Source organism: Ictidomys tridecemlineatus, chromosome 6, assembly GCF_052094955.1.
Source record: "Ictidomys tridecemlineatus isolate mIctTri1 chromosome 6, mIctTri1.hap1, whole genome shotgun sequence".
Classification (NCBI taxonomy): Eukaryota; Metazoa; Chordata; class Mammalia; order Rodentia; family Sciuridae; genus Ictidomys; species Ictidomys tridecemlineatus.
The window spans coordinates 19,307,079-19,325,076 of record NC_135482.1 but is presented as its reverse complement, the minus strand read 5'-3'; the positions used below and the strand labels follow the sequence as shown (position 1 = coordinate 19,325,076).

Here is a 17,998-nt window from a genome sequence, read left to right as displayed (position 1 = left end):
GTTTTCTAATGTAGAAAAATTGATGGGACCAATGAGGAAGAAGATAACATTGAACTGAATGAAGAAGGCAGGCCCGTGCAGGCATCCAGGCCACGCCCTCCGCTCTGTGACTGCCATTGCTGTGGCATCCCTAAGCGTTACATCATCGCCATCATGAGTGGGCTGGGATTCTGCATCTCCTTTGGGATTCGGTGTAATCTTGGAGTTGCCATTGTGGAAATGGTCAACAACAGCACTGTATATGTGGATGGAAAACCAGAAATTCAGGTCAGTATCTATATCTCACAGGACATTTTTTTTTTTCTCATAGCTGTGCAGATGAAAGTAAGCACTGTCACTCATTCATTGATATGGCAGAAGTGTAGAGTGACTACCATGCACTGGACACTGTGTGGTGATGGGGAGAGTCTGGTGAGCCTCAGCTGGGCCCTTATCCTTACAGAGACAGACAGTAAGTGATGATAGTTTGGGATTCTAGGGGCTAAGTTCAGCAAACACAGGATCTTTGAGCTCATCTAGCTCAGACTTTGATATCATGAAAGAATTCCCAGAGAAAAGTGATGGTTGGACCAGACAGAGAGTTTTGGTGGGGCGGGAGAAAAAGGAATATCATAAGGGAGAAAGAAACAGATGGAAACAGAGCAGACAGGCTATGATTTAGGAACTGAGACCTGAGCATTTCAATTTTCTGTGAATCCTTTTGGCAACCTGGTGATAGCTTACGAACATTTTGTCAAAGATAATGCGTTAAATTCTTAATATCAAATGCAAAGGAGGAGCTGGGGATGTGACTCAGTGGTAGAATGCTTGCCTGCCATGCCTGAGCCCTGGGTTCGATCCACAGCATGCTCATGTGCACGCACACAGACACACACTAAGTGCGAATGATTAAAAAGGAAGTCAATTATGTTAAAATACACATATCAAAATATTAAAAAATCAAATTGGTGATACAGAGACATGTGGGCTCCTTTATTAACTTATCAGATGAAAAAATCTAGCAATGGTTCTACAATTGCTGCAATTTTAAGTTTGAAGTATAAACAATAGTTTGGGATACTGGCAACAATTAGTATGATTTGAACATACTATTTATGACTTATAGTAACAAAGTCACTACGGAAAAACTACTATAGATGGTTTTCTGCACTTAATTGCAGAAAAGCCTAAATTTTACTTAGCAGTTAGTGAAAATTAAGATGCCAACTTTTCCCCATCCAAGTTCACAGATCTATAAGATTCCATCCATAGGATGAGAATTCTCAATAAGAAGGCAGAGCACCAAGAGATGGAGATAGCAAAGTCAATAGGCATCAGGTCATACAAGGCCTGATAATGCGGCAGAGAGTCATGGATGGGCTTAAGGGGAGAGGCAATCAAACCCATGCTCCAGGATGATCATTGCCCAGTGGGAGGAGGCTGGGTCCAAGTGAGACAAGAGTGGAGGCTGGGGAGCAGTTCAGAGGCTGTTGTAGTCATGAGCAAGCATACTATGGTGTGATTTAATAAAATTGTTTTATGATTCATTGGAAACATAAAATCTGGTTTATTAAGAAGGTTATGGGAGAAAAATACCAAATTAAAATGTATGGCCACCAGCACCCAATAAATATATATTTCGTTGAACAGAACACATACCCTGAAATGGAGATGTGTTTGCAGAGAGGCATCTAATAGGTCTCTGGTCCCCACCTGTATTTGGAGAAACGTTTAGATTAGAGTTTCCCAGACTGGGAATTCATTGCTTTGCTGGCTGTGCTTTGAAGAAGGTGTTGCCTGTACTGTTTTGTGTCCTATGCGACTGTGCAGGATGTGGACATGAGATGCAGTCTTTCTTGGACTGACTTGATGGCAGAATACTCTTTCATGTGATATCTATTAGCATCATCTGGAACAGTCTCCTGCCAAGCGCTGGCTTGGGAAAATTTGATGTCAGTCCATTAAAAACAGGTCTTCAGTTGGCTTGCAGGCTTTTTTTTTTTTTTTTTTTTTTTAAACTAAGAGATTATTCTGCCAGAGGAAAACAGCACCATGGAGATTCTTGTAGTTTCTTTTTGATGCCACAGCTGAATCTGTCCTAAAAAGATATCCTGCCTTTTTGGGGGGAATGGTGCCAGGGTTGGGATAGAGGTGGAGGAGCATATCATGAATTTTTAAAATAAAAAATGATATATATTAGTGAGGTTTCAGATGGGTATCACATGCATTCTTTCAGCCTTTTGTGAGCAAGGCCAGCTAATTAAAACTTATCTGCTGAGACCCAGATCAAAATGAGATTGTTTTGCATTTGTTTGTTGCCTGAAAAGACAGGCCGAGGTCAATAGAATCTGCTTTGAGGCATATAGAAAAGACATTTTGATAAACCCAAGGAACAATGCTAGTGTGTGCTCTCTAGTTTCTAAGGTTTTGCCTTCTGGAGTCTTAGAGGAACTGATTAAGATCTAAAATGTGCTTTACATGACTTTCTCTGGCCTCAAGAGTGGGAGTTCATTAGCATTTTAGAAGCTCTAGCATAACTCCTATTTGTATCAGGTAATTTCTCTCTGGTCCAAATAGAACAAAGCTTAGATATCTGCTGAGTACGTCCAACCGAATGACAAAGTGCTCTGGCTGGTACTTTTGTTTGTCTGTTTGTTTTATTTTATGGGGAGAAAAACTAGATATTTTGCATTAAGAAATGTTGCAATCCTCATTTGAGAGAGAGAGAGAGAGAGAGAGAGAGAGAGAGAGAGAGAGAGGGTGGGGGAATGGGGGTGGAGAGAGGTAGTATGAATACATTGGTCTTCTAAATAATTACGTGGCATGTGTTCTATAAGTGGCATAAAGGGTGATTTTTTTAGCTCATATGTGGATAATTATTTTTTAGTTTAATAATTATGTGTTAGGATTGGAGGTGCAACTCAGTGGCTAGTGCTTAGTGTGCTCACGTGTGCTCAAGGCCCTCGGTTCAATCCCCAGTAACCACCCCGTCCAAAAAAATGTTAAAACATGTGGAGTACTAAGAATAATATCTGACATATGGTAAGCAAAAAAATGACTGAAGGTTGAGAAACCTTGTGATTATTTCTCAGTACCTTCAGGAAAGTCCAAAGTCCTTCCCATCGATCACAGGTTTTATAGGGTTAAGAGGATGGGCTTTGGATTTGGCCAGACCTTTTTAAATTGATTGCTATTATTAGCTGTGGGGTCTTGAGCAAGTTGCCCTTGTGTCTTGGTCAGGGATTGCTGGTTGAGAAGAACCCAAGTGCAGAGAAACCAGTTCAGGTTCAAAAGGGGGCGTTATTGAAGGGCTAAGGGGGAATCTCATGAAAGTGAAGTGCAGGAAGCAGGTTGGTTATGGCTGTTTTGATGGTCTGTGCCATGGACAGGAGGGACCCAGCCTGAAAAGGGGCTAATATACTGCATCCAGGGGAGGGAAAAGCAGATTAGCTGAGTCTTGGCTATGGTTTAGCTCTCACTATTCTGACCTCCCCATCAGCCATGCTGGTCAGCAGGGGAGAGGTCCATGGAGGAGAGGCAGAATCCTCTTAGGAGGAGACAGGAACCAGTATTTCCAGTATCCTCATCCACCTTATTGTGAGATGGAAATAAAAGGACTCCTTTGAAGATCAAATGAGATAATTTAATATTTAACTCATTGGATCTTAAATACCTGTATCAGTCTCCCTAGAACAAATTTCTGTAAGCCTGATAGCTTAAAACAGCAGAAATTTATCCCCTTATAGTTTGTGGAGACCAGAAGTCTGGAATCAAAGTGTCCACAGGGCCTCCCTTCCTCTGACGTCTGTAGCAGGGACTCCTTCCTTGACTCTTCCAGCTTCTGGTGGCTCCAGGAGTTCCTTGGTTGAGACTTTCACTCCATTCTCTCCCTCCATCTTCACATGGCCTTTTCCTCTCTGTGTGTCTTCTCTTCAGTCTCAAATCTCCCTCTGCCTTTCTCTTATAAGGACACTTGTCATTGGACTTAGGGTTCAGCTAGATAAATCCAGAATATTTTATTTTAAGGTCTTTGACTTTCCACATCTGTGAAGACGAGTTTTCTGAATAAGGGAGCATTGACATCTACCAGGGCTTTCTTGTGGATCTCTTTTGGGGACCATTTTTCAGTCTACTACAGTACTTGACAAAGTGCTTGGATTATTATAGTAATGGTTCATACAGTTTATACTTTAAACAATTCCATTGTGATAAGAATGCTTACCGTGAGAGCTATTCTCTTAATAAACTGTAAGTGTCCATTATTGTTGCTTGTAAGTACAGTATTGTACAGCAGCTCTCTGGAGCCTTTTTTATCTTGCTTGACTGAAATTTTCTGCCCACTGGTTAGTAACTCCCCATTTCTCTTCAACCCCTGACAACCACCATCACACTTTGATTCAGTGAATTTGACTCTTTCAGATGCTTCCTGTGAGTGGAATAAAACGGCAGTCTTCTGTGACTGTCGTATTTCCTGTAGTTCATCCAAGTTGTTGGACATTATTGAATTTCCTTCTTTTTTAAAAGCTGAATTGTATTTTATTAAATGTATACACCACATTTTCTTTAATCATCTCTCATCAGATGTTCATGTCATTTCCAAATCTTGGCTATTGTGAATATTGCTTCAGTGGAGATGAGAGTGCAGATATTTTGGGGGTCCAGATTTTAATTCTCTTGGATAAATACCTGTGGGAGGCCATCCTCCCATGTGATTTGAGTTACCTCCCTGGCTGGGTGAGAGGTGCTTAGACACAGCTGTGTCAGAGCTTTCTCACCCAGCCAGGGAGGTAACTCAAATCATGTGGGAGGATGGCCTCCCACAAATACCCAGAAGCATAATTGCTGTATCATATTTTTAGTTCTATTTTTAATTTTTGAGGAGACTCCATATTGTTTGCCATAGTGGCCGCTCCATCTTATATTCCCACAGGCAGCAAGTGTTCTAGTTTCTCCACATCCTTACTAGTGCATGTCATCATCCTTTCTTTAAAATAAATAAATAAATAAAATATATATTATATATATATATATATATATACTATATATATATTATATATTTATTTGTATATGGACACAATACCTTTATTTAATTTATTTATTTTTATGTGGTGCTGAGGATTGAACCCAATGCCTCACATGTGCCAGGCAAACGCTCTACTACTGAGCCCCAACCCCAGCCCCCATTTTTCTTTTGATAATGGCCATCAAGACAGGTATGAGCTAATATCTCATTATCGTTTTGAACTGTATTTCCGTGATGATTGGTGACATTGAGCATCTTTTCATATAGATGTATGGCCATCTGCCTGTCTTCCTTGGAGAAATGTCTGTTTAAGCCCTTGGTCCACCATTATGATTTAATGAGACTCAAATAATGATAAAAATTCTTAGTAGGCCCAAGTGCCCATTTTAGGTATCATTGCTTTCAGAGAAGCATTATCCACTTAGAAAGAAAGGCATGAGAAAGGAATGAAGTGATTGACAGCAGCTGGGTGAAGCAGGTAGAATGGATTTTATTACCCTCATTAAGAAATGAGAGACTTAAGACTTTGATTCCCTTTATGCTATCACTGAACTAATATCTGAATAATCTACTATATAACCCAGTAATCCTAGAACTGATTTTTTGTTTTCTTCACAAGATATTTTATTTTATATTTAGCACTCATCACTATTTGGTATGTGTACGTATATATCTAATTTATATATGTAATACACATACATACAGATAATACACCTATGTATTTATATATATATGTGTACACACACACACACACACACACACACGTATGTACGCAAGTAATTTGCACAGACCTCTCCTTTCTTGTACTAGAAGGCAAGATTCATAAGAGAAAGGACTCTCATTGCTATCACTTCTGTATCCAAAATGGGCAAGAGGCCTTCTAGAAGTCTTTGTGGAATAAAAGAAGGAAAGAAGGACTTCATGGGGTCTTTATGTAGGATCATCAGTGAAAAATGGTGGTCAGTTGTTTTCTTACAAACGCAAACGTATCTGATTTCTCATTTGCAGATGGCACAGTTTAACTGGGATCCAGAGACAGTGGGCCTTATCCATGGATCTTTTTTCTGGGGTTATATTGTGACACAAATTCCTGGCGGTTTCATTTCAAACAAGTTTGCTGCTAACAGGTAAGACCGATTGATGTGAGTGCTACACAGGTTATAACGTGGCTTTCTTTGTACTTTAAAAAAGTTTCATAGTTGGTTCTCTGTTTTGGAGTGCAGAATGAAAAAAACGGGAACTATCTAGATAGATGCAGTTCATAGATATTGATCTCAAATGATCCTCTTAATTGTCTCTTTCAATTAACTTTTCAACAAATGTACTTTACCTTGCAACTCATTGATTATGTAGTAAAGAGAACAATTAGCTCTGAGTCTTGAAGAAATGGTTCCTGGCCTCTCATCTGGTTCACCAAGTTATCTCTGTTGAGTTGCTTTCTCTCCCTCTCTGGGCCTCAATTATCCCAAATGAAAACATTGGACTAAATTGTATTTTATTTCCCTTTGACCAGTGATGTTCTGTGATCCTATGTACTTATGTTAATATTGCCCAGTACCATAAAGTTTCTCTCATGTGAGTGTCAAGGACTTGCCTCTAGACTTCCAGATGTTTTTAATGTTTTTAAGACTTTATGGGAGTTGTTTGAGCAATTAAGTGTTTTTTTTTCCACTTGTTCATGGACCTTTATTTATTTTTTAAATTTATTTGTGGGGTTGAGAATTAAATCGAGTGCTTCACACATGCTAGGCAAGCAATTTATCACTGAGCCACTACCCCAACCCCCAATTAAATGTTTAATCACAGAATGAGTTTTCTTAATAAGCAGTGAGTTCTCTGTCACTTAGAGCTACTCAAGCAGAGGAAGACAGCCACTTGGGGGAGATGTTGTGGAGTGTATCATGTCTCAGAAAAGGCAAGTACAAGTATCTCCAGGCCCCTTTTGATGTATTTCTCATACGTCAAACTTTGAAGTACAACTCATTAGATGATTGTGAAATCAACATAGTGATTTACCAATGAGCATTCTTTTAAAAAGAGAGAGAAATAGAAAAGAAGATAATAATAATAAACAGAATAGAATATATTTAAGTGCATTGCATATAAGGATAGGTATTGATGTTTGAGAAACTTGTTGCAGTTACATTTGTGTGTGTGAGTGTAGACTGGGCCGCAATATAAAATATATTTTAAGAGTTAAGATGAAAAATTTGGGCTGGGTTGTGGCTCAGTGGTAGAGCGCTTGCCTAGCACGTGTGATGCACTGGGTTCGACTCTCAGCACCATGTAAAAATAAATAAACAAAATAAAGGCATTGTGTCCATCTATAACTAAAAAAAAATTCAAAAAAAGATCAAAAATTTGAAAGTCTTTATCATAAGATTTAAATATGAATGACTTACATGTGCTGGGCAAGCGCTCTTAGCTAATTTGTAGGTTTTATTTATTGTTTATCTATTGTATTTTTTAAAAAGTGTCAAATATTGGCTGCTATGAGCTACCCAGTTACTGCTTGCATCTCTGCCCTAAAAAGAAATTACACATAATTTGATTTTCCAGCTTGTAAAAAGAGTTGAAGCTTCACTAACATGTGGCAGAAGGGAAGAAAACGCTGCCTGCTCTTTTTTGCCAGGGCACCCTGGGCCAGGCAGGGAGATAACAAGTGGTACTGGCAGGAAATAGGGGCTAAGACAAGCACCTAGCTTGTCTTGTGCTGGGCTGGTCAGGGTAAGATGCTTCTTGGATAGTCAGTGTCCCCTCATGGTATACTGAAAGCAGTGTGGGAAGTATTAGGGAAAAACTCGAAGAGGCAGAAGCCATAGTAATAGGAAGGGTCACTAGGGTGGAACCAGGAAGATTGGTGGGTCTTTGGCAAGTTCACTTCAACCTAGTCATTTTGCAACTTTCCAGGCAGGACATTTCTGTACTGCTGCCATAAATGTATCCATAATTGGTCCACAGGCTGGAGCACAGGAATCAAAGCAACCAAGGAGTCTAGCGTTGGGTACCCAAGACACTAACACACCATCTATTTCTTTGTATTTATTTCTCTTAATTTCCATAAGGCTCTTTCATGAGTGTTGGAGTGGTTGCTGATGTTTAACTGAAGTGCCTCAGCTATTACTAGCTTGTCCAATAACCCGATGCTTTGATCCCCTAGGGTTTTTGGAGCTGCCATCTTCTTAACATCAACTTTGAATATGTTCATTCCTTCTGCGGCCAGAGTGCACTACGGCTGTGTCATGTGTGTCAGAATTTTGCAAGGTCTAGTGGAGGTAGGAGATATACTCTCCTTACTATTTTTTGGGGGGGGAAAGCGGGGGTACTGGGGATTGAACTCAGGGATACTTGGCCACTGAGCCACATCCATAGCCCTATTTTGTATTTTATTTAGAGACAGGGTCTCACTGAGTTGCTTAGTGCCTCGCCATTACTGAGGCTGGCTTTGAACTTGTGATCCTCCTGCCTTAGCCTCCTGAGCCACTGGGATTACAGGGGTGCACCACTGCTCCTGACTTTTTGATATTGCTAGAGACAAAATGGTCTTTAGAAAATTTGGTTTTACTCAGTTTTTTCTATCTCCTACTTGTCCTGCTCTCTGGTAATGGTTATAGTTATGAATATTTTAATTAAAATGCTTTGTGTGCCTTCACATTTATACATAAATGATTATTCATTCCGTAGTGATCTTAGAGATAACCTAACCTAATCCCCTTCATTTTTTAAAGATATTTTTTTTTAGTTGTCAATGGACCTTTATTTTATTTATTGATATGTGGTGCTGAGAATCCAACCTAGTGCCTCACACATGCTAGGCAAGCGCTCTGCCACTGAGCCACAACCCCAGCCCCCTTTCATTCTAACAGATGATGAAACTGAAGCCCCAAACCCACAGTTCACATAGCAAGAGCTCTTTCCTTTAGTGAAAGCATTGTGAATGCATTTATTAATCAATCTGTAAATTTCTGTTGGATGCAGTGGCATGCACCTATAATCCCAGCAACTCCAGAGGAAGATTCCAAGTTTGAGGGCAGCCTCAGCAACTTAAGACTTTCAGCAACTTAGTGAGAGAGTGTCTCAAAAAATAAAAAGGGCTGGGGATGTAACTCAGTGTAGAATGCCCCATGCCCCTGGGTTCAATCCCCAGTACTGCCAAATGAAAAAAAGAAAAAAGCCTCTGTAAATTTCTAAGGTGTAGTCTGATGTGAAGATATAATTCAGTGGAGGAAGCAGCATCATTTAGAACTGCAAGGTAAATATTTTGAGATTTGCAGTCCATATGGTGTCTCTTGCAACTACTTGATGCTGCCATTATTGCACAAAAGAGCCCCAGATATTGTAGAAACAAATGGGGAGGATTGTGTAACAGTAACATTTTGGATCCTGAAATTTGATTTTCACATGACTTGTGTGTGCCATGTATCTTCTTTTAATTTTTTTCTTAAGGACTTTAAAATGCAAAAATCTTGTACAAAAACAAATGGTGGGTCAAATTGGGTCATATTTACTAACTCCTGATGTATAGCAACACTTCCCAAACTCTGACATTCACCTCTAACCTTTGTCATATCCATGTACGACTTGTCTTACTGTTTGCCCATTGTTATTGCCTAGATCAACTCTCTTCAAAAATAAAAACAAAAGCCCTTAGTCTACTCAACAGTATCTTTGAAATTATGGGTTTGAGGTTGTTATTTATATTTTTGTCTAAAGCATATTAGAATATATATGTAACAGTTATAACTAAGATGTATATTATTATTGCATCTCAAATCCAGCTCTAGCCACATTCTAGTCCCACTGGAGGGATATAGGCCATACTTTGGGAAACACTGAAGTGGTAGAAAGAATGCGACATTAGCAGCCATGAAGACAAAGATCTAGAAGACACTTAATGACTCTTAGCTTCAGATTATGGGTCTTAAAATGAGGGAAATTGGGGCTGGGGCTGGGGCTCAGAGGTAGAGCACTTGCCTAGCATGCATGAGGCACTGGGTTCGATCCTCAGCACCACATAAAAATAAATCAAAGGTATTGTGTCTACTCACACCTAAAAAAATAAATGTTTAAAAAAATCCTTGTTAAAAGTTATTAAATGGCATTCCTCATTAAAATAAAATACTTTTTAAACAATGAGGGGACTTGACAGTGGAAGTCACTTCCAACACTAAAATTCTTCAATAATATCAAATATAAAGACTTCCTTCCAATTCTCCACCATGCTTGTATTGAATTGTGTTTGAATTTCAGTATCTGTGTTATAAGTCATTATAAGCCAAAATAACTGGATTATGCTATTTAGTGGCTTTTCAATCTGTTTGAACTTCTATAATAAAATGCCTTAACCAATATAAATTAATTTATCATGGTTGGGATGTCTAAGTATCAGGCAAATTCAGCAGATTCTGTGTCTGATGAGGGCCCATTTCCTGGACCATAGATAGTCATCTTCTCTATGTGTCCTCATGCGACAGAAAGGGCAACGGTGCTCTCTGGAGTCTCATAAAGGGGTATCAATCCTATTCCTGAGGACTATCCTCATGCCCTAATCACCTCCCTGAGGCCCATTTCCATCATACTGGGGATTAGCTTTCCATATAGGCATTTGATGGGGGATACAAACTTCAATCTATAGCAGTGTGTCTATATTGGGTTTTTATATTATAGCCTGTGTAAAGAGGCAGCATCCATGCTTTAAACACAGAAATTGGAGTCAAACTTAATAATCGATTTTCAATCTTTCTACTAGGGTGTGACCTATCCAGCCTGCCATGGGATGTGGAGCAAGTGGGCACCACCTTTGGAGAGAAGTCGGCTGGCCACTACTTCCTTTTGTGGTAAGGGTATTAGAATCACAGCACGTTTCATTTAGAAATGCTTTTTGACTCCAAGTAACTGAAACCCTGCTAAGACCTTAAGTAGAGTCTATTCTTTTCACCTAAGAGAATTCCAAAGGCGAGTGGTTGCTGGTGTGGATTCTGGGGCTCAAATGATCCATCAAGGCATAGGCAGATTCTGACTTCTGCTCTGCAGTCCTTAGAGTGATCATTTTTTATTCTCAGGCTTGCTCCATCTGTCCCTTTCATCAGGAAGTCAAAACCTTTTGCAAACCCACTACCCGACTTCTGCTCAAGTGTTATGCTTTCCTATGTGCAGAGGGTTAGGAAAGCAAGAGCTTAGTTTTCCCACCTTTACAGTAGAGAAGGAGAAGAAAGACAGTGTTGGAAGTGGTTGTTGAATTAGCCAACAAACGACATTTGCCAAGGATGAAAATAGAAGAGATGGGATAATTAAGCCTCCCACTTTTCTTCTTTTTAATTGAAACTAAAGCCCAAGACTTGCTCCCCGTCACACACATGCTCCATTGAGGAGGTGGAATGAGACCACCTGACTCTAGGTATGGAACTTTCTTACTTCACACTACTACCATGTACACGTTTCACAGAGATATTTAAATTACTTGTTGCCATTATATTACTCATAGAAATGAAGTAGACCTCATTCATCTTACCTCAGCATAGACTAGTGACCCCAAGTCATGATAAGACTTTAAGTCCTGGGGCCCCAAACCTCACCTTGCTAAGTTTGCCTTACTCTAAGCCACCCCTTTGGGATTGACCCTTCTGGTATCACTGGGAGGACTCAGTGTTCTGAGGGGTTTTACCTACGTATCGATCAACAGGAAATGGACAGTATATGCTGCTGCCATCAACACAGTTGTAAAGTGTATGTTTTTTGCCCCTTACGGTGTGAAATTTGCTATGTGGCCCAAGCGGTTAGGATTGGAACTTAGGTTGGTCTTATTTTTTTTTGTTTTGTTTTGTTTGCTTTCTTCCTCCCCCACTCTTTTTAAAAATATTATTTTTTATTGATTCATTATAGTATAATCATTAAAATGAATACCATGAGAGATGACAGTCTTTTTTTTTTTTTAAATCAATTTCTACTTGGTGTAGTGGTGCATAACCATAATCCCAGTGATTCAGAAGGCTGAGGCAGGAGGATCACAAATTTGAGGGCTGCCTGGGCAACATAGCAAGATCCTCAGCAACTTAGGGAGACCCTGTCTCAAAATAAAAAACCAAAAGGAGGGCTAGGGTTGTTGCTTAGTGGTAGAGCACTTGCCTAGCATGTGTGAGGCACTGGGTTTGGTTCTCGGTACTGTGTATGAATAAATAAAGGCCCCATCGACAATTAAAAAAAAAGTCATTGGATTCATAAAAATAGAAAAGCATTCCCAATATATTAAAAAAAAAAGGACTGGGTAGGTAGCTCTGTGGTAAAGGGCTCCGTATTCAATCCCCAGTACAAACAAACCAACCAGTTTATGCCTATGAAAGAATCACTTGCTGTAAGAAAAGTTGCTTTTACATACTATATTTGGAATACATTTTAGTCATATAATCATTTTAGGAACTTTTACTCTTAAATTCCTAGTTTTTATTCTAGGAAGATATAAAACCTCGTCCCTTTATGGTTCTAGTTTAGAGTGGGAAGATTTGGCCATAGACTCCTGGTTGTTGCTCCAGCCTACGTAGATCTCTCTGCTTTGTTGATATTCAGATTCCTTATGTAGGAATCAAAGTCCTTTTCCTCAAAGAGCTAGTATCATACAATCTCTGAGTTCTTATTTCACTGTCTTTGTCCATATGAGCCAATCTACTCTCAGCACGATTCCAAATACTAGTTTTATTTTTTTTCATAATTAAAGAATTTATTCTGGAAGTTGTTAACTCTTCCTCTTTAAGCCTCCTTAGTATTTCCTAGCTGGCTTCTTTAGCTGCTGTAAAGATAGTTTGGTGTGTGAGTAGCTGTTCTAATTGGTCTGTCTAAGCTGGGGTTGCAGCTCAGAGGTAAAGTACTTGCCTCGCATGTTTGAAGTCCTGGGTTGATTCCCAGCATCTCAAAACAAACAAGCAAACAAACACAAACAAAAGAGCCCAAAGTGGTCTGTCTCAAACAGAACAGCCCAAAGTGGTCAGTTTGTGGAGAGAAATTCCTGGAGGGTCTTCCTCAGTCCTCATCTTGCTCCACCTCTCTTCTCTGATTTTTCAAGCTCAGATGCCTTCCTAAGACAAACTAACCTGCACTTCTTCCTCTTTATTTCTATGTTTTCACTTATCACATCCTCACTCTTTATCTCCTTTAAAGAACAATACCAGTAAAGTGTTTGTTGGGAATTTGGTATGAACTATTCAACAATGTCCCTGTGTAGTGCCACATTTGGAATTGCATGGACGGCTGTCTTACATCTTTAGCCTTTCTTATCTGTAGAAGCCATCTCTGGCCTCTTGTTTGTAGTTCAAGAACATCTCCACCCTACTACTGAACTTATACCACCCCTAGAGGAGTGTAAGTCTCCACCCCTGCTGACCTTGTGGATTATTGGAACCTTGACCTTGCTTTCTTTGGATGGTTGGTTTGTTAAGCTCTTTCATTTTGATTTTCCCAGCAAAGTGAAAATGACTTGGCAGCCACTCCCCATTCTTAGTATGTTTTTATGACCCTAATAGGGCTGATTTAAGAAATGGCCTGAATCTCAAGGAAAGTTATCTGATCAAAGTCACTGGCCTTATTACATTTCTCAGTTAAGGTGTGGCACTATTAAAGAACATCCGCAGGAACTGTCAGTAGAAGGAAACCCAGGGCTGGAGTTCATTAGTTTTTCATCAAAAGATTTTGGAGTGAGAAGAGAACTCTAGGAAACATCTAGTCACATTTCATTGTTTGACAGCTGAAAAAAAAAACCAAAAAACCGAAAACGAGGCTCAGTGAGGAAAACAAGATTGGAATTCCCACAGTAAATGGGGAGGAACTAGGGACTATCCCCACCCCCAAGTCTGCTACTCCCCTCCCCATGCCACTCAATGGTCATGGGGACCTCCTCTGTCTGCAGCAGTGAGCACACAAGGAAGCCAAGTGCATTCTGCTGCCAGGGTGGCCTGCAGGCAGCCATATAAAGACTAAGTGCTGTGAGGGAAATGCTCCAGGAGCTGACATGGAGCCCTATCTGAAAGGAAAGAGAAGAGTTGGGTAGACAAGGAACAAGGTCAAGTTGTAGTTTTCCCAGTGACAGACTCCTCCTTACAATGAGGAATTATTGGGCTTTTCTGGGTAGAAGCAAGACTGAATTATTACAGGTGAAGGTTTCAGAGTCCCACAGAAAAGCACTTACATCTGTGTGACCTCAGGCAATTTACTCCACCTTCCCTAGGCTTGTTTTCTCTTATAAAATGGGAATATTGGCTCCCAAGTCATCAAGCTGAAGGGCTGAATAAAATCATGGGGACAGGGTACTCAGAAGAGTACTTAGCCTTAGTACTCAATGCCTCATAGTTGCTCTTGGTTATTCCTGCCTCTCCCTGTACCAGGAATGCCTTGGTATCACCTACCCCCTCCAGCATATCGGCCTGGGATAGAAGACCACCTTCTCCACACACACAGTCAGAGCAGCAGCCTTTTTCTGACACACATACTGAAGTGCTTTCCTTATCGGCTTGAAGAATTCTGAGGTTAAAAAAAAAAAGTGCAGTTATTCTGTACATAACAAAAGCCATAACAGTTGGCATTTGTGTAAGTATTTATTTATTTATTGCACTGCAGGGGATGGAACCCAGAGCCACTCTACCATAAAGCCACATCTCTAGCCCTTTTTATTATTTATTTATTTTTTAATATTTACTTTTTAGCTTTAGTGGACACAATACCATTATTTTATTTTTCTGTGGTGCTGAGGATCGAGCCCAGTGCCTTAGGCATGCCAGGCGAGTGCACTACTATTTGAGCATATCCCCAGCCCCTATTTTTTAAATTTTGAAACAGGGTCTTGCTAAAGTTGTTTAGGCTGGTCTTGAACTTATGATTCTTTTGCCTCATCTTTCCCAGTTGCTGGGATTATAGGCATGTGCTACTGCATCTGGTTTATATAACCCTTTATTTAAAAAAATTTATTTGTTCTTTTTAGTTATACATGACAATAGAATACATTTTGACATATCATACATACATACGTGGAGTATAACTTCCCATTCTTTTAAAAAAATTTATTTCAGTTGTTGATGGACCTTTATTTTATTTATTTATTTATAAGTAGTGCTGAGAATTGAACCCAGTGCTTCACACTTGCTAGACAAGCGCTCTACCACTGAGCCACAACCCCAGCCCCTAACTTCCCATTCTTGTGGTTGTACATGATGTGGAGTTACACAAATATGAATACATATATGTTCATACATATATGAGCATAGGAATGTTATGTCCAATTTATTGTACTGTCTTTCCCATTCCCATCCCCTCCTCATTTCCCCCCAATTCCCCTCCAAACCAGTGAACTTCTACTCCTCCCTCCTCCTGCCCCCCATTGTGAGTCGGCATCCGCATGTCAGAGAGAACATTCAGCCTTTGGTTTTTTAAGATTGGTTTATTTCACTTAACATGATAGTCTTCAGTTCCTTTCATTTAATGCCATCATTTCATTCTTCTTTATGGCTGAGTAATATACAATTGTGTATATGGATCAGGTTTTTTTTTTTTTTAAATCCATTCATTTGTTTAAGGGAACCTAGTTTTGTTCCTTAGTTTAGCTATTGTGAATTGAGCTGCTATAAACATTGATGTGGTTGTGTCACTGTGATATGATGATTTTAGGTCTTTTGGGTATATACCATGGAGTGGGGATAACTGGGTCAAATGGTGGTTCCATTCCAAGTTTTCTGAGGAAAATCTATATGGCTTTCCAGTACGGAGAAATTTGCAGTCCCATCAAAACAGTGTGTGAGTGAATCTTTTCCCCTACATCCTTGCCAACATTTATTGTTACTTATAATCTTGATAATTGCCATTCTGACTGGAGTGAGATGACATCTCAGTTTAGTTTTGATTTGCAATTTCTTTAATTGCTAGAGATGTTGAACATTTTTTTTCACATATTAGTTGACCAATTGTATTTCTTTTTCTGTGAAGTGTCTATTCAGTTCCTTTGCCCATTTATTGATTGGGTTATTTGTTTTATTGGTGTTAAGTTTTTTGAGTTCTCTATATATCCTGGAGATTAATGCTATGTCTGAGGTGCAGGTGGTAAAATTTTTCTCCCAGTTTTAGGCTGTTCTTCATGTTCTTGATTGTTTCCTTTGCTGTGAAGAAACTTTTTAGTTTGATACATCCCATTTATTGATTCTTGATTTCACTTCTTGTACTTTAGGAGTCTTGTTGAGGAATTCAGTTCCTAAGCCAACACGATGGAGATTTGGGCCTACTTTTTCTTCAAGTAGGCACAGGGTCTTTGGTCTAATTCCTAGGTCCTTGATCCACTTTGAGTTTTGTGTAGAATGAGAGATAGGGGTCTAATTTCATCCTAGTACATATGGATTTCCAGTTTTCCATTTGTTGAAGAGGCTATCTTTTCTTCAATGTATGATTATGATGTCTTTGTTAAGTATGAGATAACTGCATTTATGTGGGTTTGTCTCTGTGTCTTCTGTTCTGTTCCATTGGTCTTCATGTCCGCCAATACCATGCCATTTTTGTTACTATAGCTCTGTAGTATAATTTAAGGTCTGGTATTATGATGTCTCCTGCTTCACTTTTCTCACTGAGAATTACTTTGGCTATTCTGGTCCTCTTATTTTTCCAAATGAATTTTATGACTGCTTTCTCTATTTCTATGAAGAACATCATCAGATCATCGGAACCTTAATAGGAATTGCATTGAATCTGTATAGCACTTTTGGTAGTATGGCCATTGTGACAATATTACTTTTGCCTATCTAAGAACATGGGAGGTATTTCTATCTTTTAAGGTCTTCTTCAATTTCTTTCTTTAGTATTCTGTAGTTTTTATTGTAAAGGTCTTTCTCCTCTCTTGTGAGATTGATTCCCCAATATTATATATTTTTTTTCTAGGCTATTGTGAGTGGGAGAGTTTTCCTTATTTCTCTTTCAGTTGTTTTATCACTGAGGTATAGGAACATAATTGATTTATGGGTGTTAATTTTATATCGTGCTCCTTTGTTGAATTCATTTATGAGTTCTACAAGTTTTCTGGTAGAGTTTTTGGGGTCTTCTAAATATAGATTCATGTCCTTGTCAAATAGAAATAGTTTGAGTTCTTCTTTTCCTATTTTTATCCCTTTAATATCTTTCTTTTGTCTAAGTGCTCTGGTTAGAGTTTCCAGGACTATGTTGAATAAAAGAGGACATCCCTGTTTTGTTCCAGTTTTTTAGAGGCAATTCTTTCAGTTTTTGTCCATTTAGAATGATGTTGGACTTTAGTTTAGCTTAAATAGTGTTTACGTTACCCTTTATAGCTTACAAAGCATCTCATATACATAGTTTAGTTTACCCTCAAATCAACCTCATAAGACAGATATTTCATTCCTATTTTACTTGTGAATGAATCTTTCAGCTTCCTTGGGTATAGTATTAATGATTCCAGATTCCATGTTGGATCTTTCTTAGAGAGTCAGGCCAGTTCAGAAAGATAAGGTTTAATCCATTTCTCTGGAAGATCCCCCACTTCCCATTTCCTAAAAATCTTCTTTAGCACTGGATTCTGGAATGTGGAATTTCCTTACATGATGCTTATTTTTATGAAGCAAGAATTTCTCATCCAAGGCCCAGGGGGAGTTTCAGATAGTAATTTTTCAATTCAGTTAGTATTTGTTGGGAGTTTGCAGGGGTAATGTTTTCTTTCCAGATGTCCTGTAGCTGTAGAAGACAGGTGCTCCACTTCACTGCCTCTAGCCCTTATTATCTTGTCTAGATATCTTATTATTTTACCTTACATAGGTAACTATTTACAAGGTTAAGTATTTACAAAGTAAGAAATGTAAAAGGACAAAATTACAACAATTTAAATATCTTTTTTTTCCCCCTAGTACTGAGGATTGAATCTAGGGGGGCTTTACCTGTGAGCTATATTCCCAGTCCTTTTTATTTAGAGACAAGTCTTGCTAAATTGCCCAGGGTAGCCTCCATCTTGCAATTCTATCTCAGCCT

The 17,998-nt window shown here is 39.1% G+C and overlaps 1 protein-coding gene across 2 annotated transcripts in view; it reads left to right on the top strand.

Moving 5' to 3' along the window:
• The window catches only part of Slc17a8 (solute carrier family 17 member 8), a 56,586-nt gene that overhangs the window by 22,178 nt on the left and 16,410 nt on the right, over positions 1-17,998 (top strand). For both annotated transcript variants that reach the window (XM_078052937.1, XM_005322375.4), the window contains 4 exons: positions 15-267; positions 6,011-6,129; positions 8,163-8,277; positions 10,752-10,839. In XM_078052937.1, coding sequence (XP_077909063.1) covers positions 154-267; positions 6,011-6,129; positions 8,163-8,277; positions 10,752-10,839 — 436 coding nt within the window. In that variant the 5' untranslated portion in view covers positions 15-153. The remainder of the gene's footprint in view (positions 1-14; positions 268-6,010; positions 6,130-8,162; positions 8,278-10,751; positions 10,840-17,998) is intronic.